A 12123-nucleotide genomic window follows, 5' to 3' on the forward strand; every position below is an offset into this window, starting at 1 on the left:
TTACTTCATTAACCCTAAGGCCCAGGCAAATCCTGAGATGTTACGAAAAATGCTTTTAATTTCCTGAATAAGATCAACACAAGTATCACTTTTTTTACTCACAGTTCACCCCCCAGCCCCTGAAGCCACCTCGATAATGTTGGACTTATTTTTTTTACCATCCTCCAAAATCGAAGAAGCAAAAAACCGAAAATCCAAAGCTGCACAATTTATAGCAAATAAATGTGCTCATAAGTTTAATACAACGGGCTAGGAATTCGTGAGTTAATCGAGTGGCTCAGCTTAATAGTTAACAGCAGTTTGGGCAGATGCCTCATCAGATATCGCCCATCCGCATATCCGCGTATAAATACGAGTAAATCAATCAACTTGTATGTACTTAATTACCAAGTATTAATTCACTTGTACATCTCTTATCACTTAATTCTTGCCTGGTTTTCAAAATGTAATGAATAAACAAAGTTTTATACTTGATTACTTATGTCGATATTCATGATCAATGATTTCGTGTGATTATATTCGAGACATATTATTTACTTCATTAAAATCATTACACATAGAGCTCGGTATATCACTGTATCTACCTACAGTGTGACACAAAAGTAGTGACCGGTGGCTTTAATTTCCAAGTGGAAAGAACTAGTGAGAACGAATGAACTGAATGAAACAACATTGAGTGGCGAAAAATAAGGGCTTTCAAAATCGCGACCATGAAAATCCCAGTCCCACACTCATGGCGTACACAAATTGAAAAACCGGTTTGTTCAAAAAATTCAAACCTGTTTCTATTGGCGCAATGAATTCTACACACTAAGGCGACAAAAACAGGACATGAATTTTATGAAACCGGTTCATTAATTTACAACCAGTTATCAAAAAAATCTCCAAAAATTGTGGATAGAGAGAAAAGCTTGAGACAAAAGTAGTAGGGCGTGAAAAATTACACAATTATGTCAATCCCATTTTGAAACTGGTTCATTGGTTCGCATTTCGCAACCGGTTTCCGACAATTACTCGACAATGAAAGATGGAGAAAAAAGCTTAGAACAAAAGTTGTAGGATGTGAAAAATTACACAATTCTGCCCAATCACATTTTGAAACTGGTTCATTGGTTCACATTTAACAACCGGTTTTTGACAATTACCAAAGTATTGGAGATTAAGAAAAAAACTTGAAACAAAAGTTGTAGGGAGTAAAAAATTACACAATTCTGCCTGTCACATTTTGAAACCGGTTCATAGATTACCATTTAGCAACTGGTTTTCAACAATTTCTTAAAAATCGAAGATGGAGAAAAAAACTTGGAACAAAAGTTGTAGGGCGTGAAAAATTACACAATTATGTCAAATCACATTCTGAAACTGGTTCATTGGTTCGCATTTTGCAACCGGTTTCCGACAATTACTTTTGACAATTGAAGATTGAGGAAAAGCTTAAAACTAAAGTTGTAGGACGTGAAAAATTACACAATTCTGCCCAATCACATTTTGAAACTGGTTCATTGGTTCACATTTAGCAACCGGGTTTTTGACAATTACCAAAGTATTAGAGATAGATAAAATAAACTTGAAACAAAAGTTGTAGGGCGTAAAAAATTGCACAATTATGTCAAATCACATTCTGAAACCGGTTCATTATTTTGCAACCAGTTTACAAAATGTACCCGAAAATTGTAGATAGAGAAAAGCTTGAGACAAAAGTGGTAGGTCGTGAAAAATTACACATGTAAGAGGGTAAAATGACTTAAAGCCGACTTAAAGCAGTGAAGGTAATTGTACCTAAGTGGCTGTTGTGTTGTTTCCTAGAAATATCCCTTAAAGCATTTCTTCTAAATACTTACCAGAATACCTCACATGCTCGGCTAGGGCGTGAGTAGGAAAAGTTGCATTTACACTCTTAACAGATGTTCACACACACCATAAATAACAACATGGAAGACATACATGAAGAAATATTTATAATGTGCATGAGATTAACAACACTTTACATGAAGCTACCTAAATACATACTTTGATGTAGTAAGATAGATTAACATGACAAATGGTTCACACAATCACACTCGTTGATGTACTCGTATGTGTTAACTAATGCACCTTTCGCACATTGGTGAGGTTTCATTCGCACATTAGTGAGGGGGTGGCACTAGGTACCTCTCGACGGATGTGTCCCGATAGTGTTCAATGACAACTTCTGGCCGATTGGTGTGAGTAGATCATCAATCCTTCTCACTAACTGTTCTTAATGATAAGTAAACTAATTAAAACTAAATGAAATATTAACACTAACACTTAACACGCGCGAGTAAAACTTATATACTAAATGACTGCATTAACCGATTAACAATGAATAACCTATCCGCGACGTCTCGGACAAGCTACTGACGTTCTGTACTCTCGTCGCTTGGCTCGTACGGCTAGCTGACGAGAATACAACGCAGTGTTGCCGACACGATGCAGTGTTACCATGTGGGCGCGCACTAAACATACCACGTACGGCATAGTAGTAAGGTGCACCGGGGGAAGTTGGAATTTGGGGTAAGTTAGAAAACTTGCTCTAGCACCTAGAGGTTTATATCTGGCGAAGTGCCACTAAAGGTGACTTGAGGGTACTACCCCTACTTCATCACGACATAAAAATTTTCGCGATTCAGTTTCATTTTAGATGTCTTTGGTTCAATTGTATTTTGTTGTTGTTTTGAACTTATTTTGAATTTGGTCTAAAATACATACTTTCTATTTCTTAGTTTTTCGCATATAGCGGACGAACCGTGCGTCCTAGTGAAAATCTGATGAGAGTGATCTCAAAGAGAATTAAATTCTCTACAATTTTGTTTTTGTGCAATTTTTCTAGGACGCTCGGTTTGTGATCTACGCCTCTGCAAAGTTTAGCCTGTTCTGACTTCCCCCAATTGGGGTAAGTCAGGACAGTTTATATTTTATTCCACTGAGCGAAAGCTACTGTGTCAATCGCGCTCAAATTTTTACCATAGGTTAAGAACCCTTATGGGAACCTACATAATAAATTTGATCCATATTGGTTCATTAGAAGGGGAGTAACAGCTGGTCAAAGTTGAAATTGCGAAAAATCATTCTGACTTGCCCCGGTGCACCTTATATCACATATGCCCCTCTGAGGTTTGCTCAATGGCGTAACCAGCGGAGAAAAGCACGGATAAAAACATGATATACTATGCATGTACGTGACAGCGGAGCTGTCCCACTGCCCCCCTGCGTTTCTTCGATGAGAATGGCAGAGGCATGCGGAAAATTGACTTAAATAAAGAAAAGAATACCACGTAATAGCCATCAAGGCCCAGCAAAAATATGTGGTAGGGGATGTACCGCTTTAAATGACCAAAAATTAGTACTCGAATTTCAATTTTGTGCTTGGTAGCTTGGCTGTGTGGACATATGTATAACACCTTATTGTGTTACTTCAACTTTTGGGCATCCGCTGCTCTGCAAGAAGCAGAGTTCATGCACGATTAGCGCAATAGTCACCGCTATTTTGCCAATGTGCAGACTGCAGCGATTCCTGCAATCCTCGTGGGATGCCTGTTGTTAGCATGTCCTTTCATACAGCATTACCCGTTTGAACATAGTTATTATAACACCTATCTGTGTTACAATTTGACGAAGAGAAACTGGAAGCAGTAAAGATCAGCTTCCAGTTTAACCGGGAGCTTTGACGCAAGCCCCGGAGTCCGTCAAAAAATTGGTCCTTTTCGGTAACGTCGTTGACATGTCATCGCATGTCTGATTTTAGACTAGTGTTCATATCAAGTCGAGTGCTTGATCTGCTCTAGATCTAGAATCTGGACATACCGTGGCAGAGAACCTTATAATCTATGTTGTTATTCGGGATATTACTGGTTCGTAAACCATGCTACCAAGTTCCTCTCAGTTCCCTAGGTCTTTAGCTTCCAAGTTTGAACATGCTTTAACACCTTAATGTGTTACTCCATTCCACGTGGCCAGCAGACGTGCAATTCAATCGATTGCTTGTGCCAGCCCATGGTGATCTTTTTCGGTGATTTCACCGCTCTTCGTCTTCGGCAAACATCCACCATCGTTGCCTCTCCAAATCTGGAATTCGGTCGAGTAACTGGTGGGTAGTCTCCATCCGACTGGCGGGAATCACGATGCAGTGTTACCATGTGGGCGCGCCCTAAACATACCACGTACGGCATAGTAGTATATCACACACAATTATGTCGAATCACATTCTGAAACCGGTTCATTGTTTCGCATTTTGCAACCGGTTTCCGACAATTACTCGACAATTGAAGATGGAGAAAAAAGCTTAGAACAAAACTTGTGGGACGTGAAAAATTACACAATTCTACCCAATCACATTTTGAAACTGGTTCATTGGTTCACATTTAGCAACCGGTTTTTGACAATTACCAAAGTATTAGAGATTAAGAAAAAAACTTGAAACAAGAGTTGTAGGGAGTAAAAAATTACACAATTCTGTCTGTCACATTTTGAAACCGGTTCATAGGTTCACATTTAGCAACTGATTTTCAACAATTGCTTAAAAATCGAAGATGGAGAAAAAAGCTAGGAACAAAAGTTGTAGGGCGTGAAAAATTACACAATTATATCAAATCACATTCTGAAACCAGTTCATTATATTGCAACCAGTTTACAAAATGTACCCAAAAATTGTAGATAGAGAAAAGCTTGAAACAAAAGTGGTAGGGGGTGAAAAATTACACAATCATGTCGAATCACATTCTGAAACTGGTTCATTGGTTCACATTTAGCAACCGGGTTTTTGACAATTACCAAAGTATTAGAGATAGAGAAAAAAAACTTGAAACAAAAGTTGTAGGGCGTAAAAAATTACACAATTCTGTCTATCACATTTTGAAACCGGTTCATAGGTTCACATTTTAGCAACTGGTTTTCAACAATTTCTTAAAAATCCAAGATGGAGGGAAAAGCTTGTAACAAAAGTTGTATCGCGTGAAAAATTACACAATTATGTCGAATCACATTCTGAAACCGGTTCATTGGTGCGCACTGCGCATTAAGAAAACGGTTTTTGACAATTAACTAAAAATTGAAGATCGAGAAAAAGCTTGAAACAAAAGTTGTACAACGTGAAAAATTGCACCATTTTTGCAGATCAGATTTTGAAACTGGTTCATTACTAACCAGTTATTGAAAATTACCTAAAAATTGAAGATAGAGAAAAAAACTTGAAACGAAAGTTGTAGGGTATGAAAAATTAAGCAATTATGGCAAATCACGTTCTGAAACCAGTTTAATGGTTCCCATTTTGAAACTAGTTTTTGAGAATCGCGTAAAAATTGAAGATTAGAAAAAAAGCTTGAAACAAAAGTTGTAGAGCGTAAAAAATTGCACCATTTTTGCCAATTGGATTTTGAAATCGGTTCACCAATTTGCAACCAGTTGTCAAAAATTACATAAAAATTGGAGATAAAAAAAAAGCTTGAAACAAAAGTTGCAAGGCGGAGAAAGTTACACAATTCTGTCTACTCGTACTCACATTTTGAAACTAGTTCGTTGGTTCACATTCAACAACCGGTTTCCATTACCTAAAACTTGAAGATAGAGGGAAAAGCTTGGAACAAAAGTTGTATGGGGTGAAAAATTACACAATTCTGTAAAATCACATTTTGAAACCGGTTCATTGATTCGCATTTAGCTTCTGGTTTTTCTTATTCACCAAAAATTTGGAATTAGAGAAAAAAGCTTGAAACGAAAGTTGAGGTGCAGGAAACATTAAACCATTTTTATTGAACGGATCTTGAAACCGGTTCACTAATTCGCAACCAGTTATCGAAAATTACCTAAAAATTGGAGATAGAGAAAAAAGCTTTAAGCAAAAGTTGTAAGCCGGTAAAAATTACACAATTCCATCTAATCACATTTTGAAAGCAGTTCATTGGTTCACATTCAGCAACCAGTTTTCATTACTTGAAAATTGAAGATAGAGGGAAAAACTTGAAAAAAGTTGTAGGACGTGAAAAATTACACAATTACGTCTGATCACATTTTAAAACCGGTTCATTGGTTCGCATTTAGCAACCGGTTATTACCTAAAAATTGACGATAGAGAAAAAAGCTTGAAACAAAAGTTGTAGGTCGTGAAAAATTTCCTACACAATTCTGTCCGATCACATTTTGAAACCGGTTCATTAGTTTGCATTTAGAAACTGGTTTTTGACAATTAAGTACCTAAAAATTGAAGATGGAGAAAAAAAACTTGAAACAATTCTGGCCAATCGGATTTTGAAACCGGAAAGATGTGAAAATATGCTCCAAAAAAAGTGAAACGCGCATGAGATACGTAATAATATTATGTGAAAACCACCAGAAAATGCGAAAATATGCAAAATGAAATGAGGCTCGAAATGCAGGGATTTTTTTCCTGGAACGAAAAACTATTTCTTCACTTTTGTATGTAATCGAACATCACGCGAAAATATTTCACTGGCATATTGTACTGGGCTCTACAATGACATTCGGATGTATCACAAAAAAAAATTGGCGGATTCTGATCCGCAGAGATCTTTATTTTGGGTTGAAAGTGACCCTCAAAAATTACATATTCGTAAGTGCTCCTGGAGGGGAGATTTGGGTTCTCAAAGAGAAGGCGTGGTCGTGGTCGTAAGGGTAAGCGGTAGGCCTGTTGGCCTGTCTGCTACGGTGTGGAACCGGTTGAGGATGAGCCTTTAGGTGTCAGTGAGTTTCCTCCTTGGTCTCCCTCTGCATCTTTTCCCCGTTGGTGTAAATTGGAGGACCTGTTTCGGTGATCTTGTTTCCTCCATCCTTTTGACATGATTTCTCCAATCTTTCCTATACTGTTTTATCTTCTTCATGACTGGCTTCACTCCGAGATCTGCTGTTATTTTCTCAGATGGAACTCTGTCTCTGAGAGTCACCCCTGCCGTTCTCCTCATGAACTTCATCTCTGCTGCCGTTATTCTTCTTTTATCAGATTTCTTCAGTGCCCATACCTCGCTTCCATAAGTCATCATTGGTATTGCTAGGGTATTGTACACCTTCAATCTTGTTTCTTTTCGCACCTTACTGCTTCTCAGGGTCCTATTTATCAGTCCTGTGACTCTCAGGAACTTTGCAATCTTTTCACCAATATCTACTTCTCCCTGGTATGATATCATGTTTCCCAGGTATTGTTCAATGATTTTTCCATTAATTACAATCTTGCTTCTTACTGGTTCTTTATTTTCGAAAAAAATCATGATTTTTTTCGCTCCTGTCGCTACAAAACCTGTTTTGAGAAAAAAGGACCCAATCTCAAATGAAACTAAGCTACATACGTTAACATCTGATTTCGAATTACGAGTATATTCATTCAAGTTTTCAAAGGTAGGAAGTTGAAATTTTCAATTGAAACTCAAATTTCAATCAATCAACATCCATTTTAATTACTTATTCTATAAGAAAATTTCCATGAATTATTTTGCCAGATTTTTCATCATGTTTGAAAGCATCAAAAAACATAGGGCCAAAATGATCAACAAACATGACTGAAAATTAAAGAGCTAATTGGGATGTTTTTAACTGGATAAACACGCGGATATATTCATTAAATTTGATTAGAGTTTGATACAAAGTCATTGCCTATAATTACGGAAGTTAGAGCATATAAATTACAACGAGCGATATCTCAAAACTTCACTCAAATTATAAGTATTCAGATAAAGAATTATTTTCCTCAGATCTCTACGGGTTTTAATATTTCAGATTCGTTTGATAGATCCCAAGTTCACAATTTTGATTAATACCTAAGCAATTTTTGTCTTACTTGAAAAAAAAAAAAATATTCTGATTTCTTGTTTCCCCTGTTGAAACAAAAATGAATCCTTTCTATCTTACTTGGATGGTATTTTTCACCCTCTATTGCAGCAGTCAGGTAAGTACGTTTAATTTATGAACCTTTTTACCTTATGCATCAACATCAACGAAGAAGCTGGCGGCACCACAACTTCCTATGAACCACGCAATGAAATTGATTGATTAATTGATTGATTTGAAAATGTAAATTTCTTTCAGAGTGATCCCTTGGGGCCTGTATTAAATGGAACTGATTCTGAACACAGGATACGATGCGATACGTATTCTCCAGTTCACGAAATAAACTATATATGGACGATTCGTCAGTTCAGTCATCACGAGGCACTCAACACTAGTGAGATTTTATCGCCCAAGTTATACGCACTTACAACTGATAAATACGAATGGTACATCCAATTTAGACCTAACTGCATTGATGGGGGAAATGAAGTGATCAGTGTATATGTTAGGTTATTCAGCGGAAGCATAATCCGAGAAGCGTTAGTATACTTGAGTATTTCAATCATAAATCACAAGGAAGAAACGTTATTAAAGCGAAGTTCGCCACAAACGCGATTAGTGTCAGCAGGAGAAGGTCGGGGATGGAGGCCCTACTGTAAAAAAGATGAATTTTTCAGACATCATTTACTGCAAAATAACACATTGACCCTGTTAATCAACATAAGATGGCTTGAATCTCAGCTATGTAATAACGTTTCCCACGAACGCAATCCATCAGCGACTCCCATACAAGAAACTACTAATTTTTTGCAGAGTGAACCTTCAAAAAATGCTGATTCTGAATACATGATTCGATGCGATACATTCATGCAATTCCACGAAATAAAATATTTATGGACTATTCGTCAGTTCAGTCATCACGAGACGCTCAACACTAGTGAGATTTTATCGCCCAAGTTACGCGCACCCACGACAAACGAATATGAATGGGATATCAAAATTGACCCTAATCACATACACGAAAGAAATAAAACGATCGCTGTGTACGTTTTTTTATCTGGCGGTAGTACAGTCAGAGAAACAGCAGAAAATTTCTGCGTATCGATTATAAATCATAAGAAAGAAACGTTATTTTATAAAAATCAAACCATAATAAAACACCAAGCCGGAACCGGTCACGGCTGGTATGGCTACTGCAACAAAGATGATTTTTTCAGGAATCATTTGCTGCAAAATGACACATTGATGCTGTTGATCAACATAAAATGGCTTTCTCAACATTGCAATAACGTTTCCCACGAACGCGAAATTCCACCGCCGACTCCCTCACACGAAACCACCACTATCCTACTCAATAGTTCAGATCATTTTAAATCGCCGCAAGAAAATCCGAAATTCGCAAATGTACTTACAACGAATGATAGTGATTTTCAATCAACGCTCGAAACTCTAAAACACTCCGACGTAGTGTTCACAACGAATGGTAGCAATTATCCAGCTCATAAAGCTATTTTAGCCGCACGCAGTCCAATTTTCGCCGCCATGTTTCAACGTAAAGATGCGAAAGGAGGAAAAAATAAAACAATTCGAATAAACGTTAAACAAATGAATGAAGAAGTACTTCGTGCTATGCTTCGATACATTTATACCGGAAAGTGTGAAAATTTAGGTAAACTGGCGGATAAATTGTTTGTAGCTGCTGCGAAATATGGTTTGGACGGATTGAGACAAATTTGCGAGCAAAAACTATGTGAGACTTTGTCAGCAGAGAAGGCAGAAGACATGTTTGTATTTGCGAAGAAACACCACGCCAACGAATTGAAATCCAAAGCCGTCGAATTTTTAACCAGCAGATCTATTCAAAAGTCGAATACAACGAACTAGGAAATCGTTAGTTCATGGTTGATCGAGTGGCTCAGCTATAGATAACAGCAGTTTGGGCAAATGCCTCATGATATCGTCCATCCGGCACATCCGCATAGATAAATCAATCAACATTGTATTTCATAACCAGGTACATATTAATTAACTTGTAAATCTCTTAATGTTATGTCTGGTTTTCAAAATGTATTCAATAAACAAAGTTGTATAATTAAATATACTTAGATATTCTGATCAATGATTTCGTAGGTGATTATATTATTCGAGACATGTTTACTTCATTAAAATCATCACACATAGAGCTCGGTATAATAATGTACTTATACCTACAGTATGACACAAAAGTAGTGACCAGTGGCTTTAATTTCCAAGTGGCAAGAACATTGGAAAGAACTGGCGAAAATGAATGAAGCGGCGTTAAGCAGCGAAAAAAGAGGACTTTCAAAGACGCGACCTTGAAAATCCCAGTCTCAAGCTTAGAGTGTCCACAAATTGATAAACAGGTTTGTTCAAAAAATTAAACCGGTTTTCACAGACGCAATGTATTCTACACACTAAGACGACAAAAACGCAACATGAATTTTTTGAAACCGGTTCATTAATTTGCAACCAGTTATCAAAAAATACCCAAAAATTGTAGATAGAGAGAAAAGCTTGCAACAAAAGTCGTAGGGCGTGAAAAATTACACAATTCTGCGAAATTACATTTTGAAACCGGTTTATTAGTTTGCATTCAGCAACCGGTTTTTGACAATCACCTTTAAATTGAAGATAGCTGGAAAAAAGCTTGAAACAATAGTTGTGGAGCGAGAAAAATTGAACCATTTTCTCTGATCGGATTTTGAAACCGGTTCACTAATCTGCAACCAGTTTTTGAAAATTACCTAAAAATCGGAGATAGAGAAAAAAATCTAGGAACAAAAGTAAAAGGGCGTAAAAAATTACACAATTCTGTCAAATCACATTTTGAAACCGGTTCATTGGTTCGCATTTAGAAACCGGTTTTCAACAATTATCTGAAAATTGAAGATAGAGAAAAAAGCTTGGAACAAAAGTTGTAAGGCGTGAAAAATTACACAATTCTGTCCAATCATATTTTGAAACCAGTTATTAATTGATTCGCATTTAGCAACTGGCTTTTGACCATTACCTAAAAATTGAAGATGGAGAAAAAATTTTGAAACAAAAGTTGTAGATGGAGAGAAAAGCGTGAAACAAAAAATGCAGGGTGTGAAAAATTACACAATTCTGCCAAATCACATTTTGAAACCGGTTCATCGATTCACATTTAGCAACTGGTTTTTGACAATCACTTAAAATTTATTTGGTGATGGGGAAAAAACTGGAAACGAAAGTTGTGGAGCGTGAAAAATTTAACCATTTTTGCAGATCTGACTTTGAAACCGGTTCACTAATCTGCAACCAGTTATCAAAAATTACCTAAAAATTGAAGATAAAGAATTAAGCTTGCAACAAAAGTTGTAGAGCATAAAAAATTACATTCTGTCTAATCGTATTTTTAAACCGGTTCATTGGTTCCAATTTAGCAACTGGTTTTTGACAATTACCTAAAAATTGAATATGGAGAAAAAAGTTTGAAACAAAAGTTGTAGATGGAGAGAAAAGCGTGAAACAAAAAATGCAGGGTGTGATAAATTACACAATTCTGCCGAATGACATTTTGAAACCGGTTTATTTGTTCACATTTAGCAACTGGTTTTTGACAATCACTTGAAAATTGGTGATGGGGAAAAAACTTGAAACAGAAGTTGTAGAGCGTGAAAAATAGAACAATTTTTGCATATTGGATTTTGAAACCAGTTCACTAATCTGCAACCAGTTATCAAAAATTACCTAAAAATTGAATATGAAGAAAAAAGCTTACAACAAAAGTTGTAGGGCGTGAAAAATTACATAATTCTGTCTAATCGTATTTTTAAACCGGTTCATTGGTTCCAAGTTAGGAACTGGTTTTTGACAATTACATACTTAAAAATCAAAGATGGAGAAAAAAGCTTGGAAAGAAGTTGTAGGGCGTGAAAAATTACACAATTTTGTCTAGTTGCGTTTCGAAACCGGTTCATTGGTTCACATTTCGCAACCGGTTTTTAATTACTTAAAAATTGAAGATGGAGAAAAAAGCTTGGAACAAAAGTTGTAAGGAGGGGAAAATCACACAATTCTGCCCAACCACATTTTGAAACCGGTTATTCATTGGTTCGCATTTAGCAACTGGTTTTTGACAATTACCTAAAAATTGAAGATGGAGAAAAAAGCTCAAAACAAAAGTTGTGAAGCGTGAAAAATTCAACCAATTTTGCAGATCGGATTTTGAAACCGGTTCACTAATTTGCAACCAGTTATCAAAAATTACCTAAGAATTGGAGATGGAGAAAAAACCTCAAAACAAAAGTTGTGAGGCGTAAAAAATTACACAATTTTGTCTAT

General features: G+C 36.5%; 1 protein-coding gene and 1 long non-coding RNA gene across 2 annotated transcripts in view; one reads left to right on the forward strand and one right to left on the reverse strand.

Annotated features, from left to right (window-relative positions):
• Positions 1-12123, reverse strand: part of LOC135849375 (uncharacterized) — a 498164-nt gene that overhangs the window by 199641 nt on the left and 286400 nt on the right. The window lies entirely within an intron of this gene.
• Positions 7759-9925, forward strand: LOC135848807 (speckle-type POZ protein B-like). The gene is made up of 2 exons (XM_065368832.1): positions 7759-7912; positions 8053-9925. The coding sequence occupies exons 1-2, from the start codon at positions 7856-7858 to the stop codon at positions 9676-9678; spliced, it is 1683 nt and encodes a 560-aa protein (XP_065224904.1). The 5' UTR covers positions 7759-7855; the 3' UTR covers positions 9679-9925.

This window comes from Planococcus citri, chromosome 5, assembly GCF_950023065.1.
Source record: "Planococcus citri chromosome 5, ihPlaCitr1.1, whole genome shotgun sequence".
NCBI lineage: Eukaryota > Metazoa > Arthropoda > Insecta > Hemiptera > Pseudococcidae > Planococcus > Planococcus citri.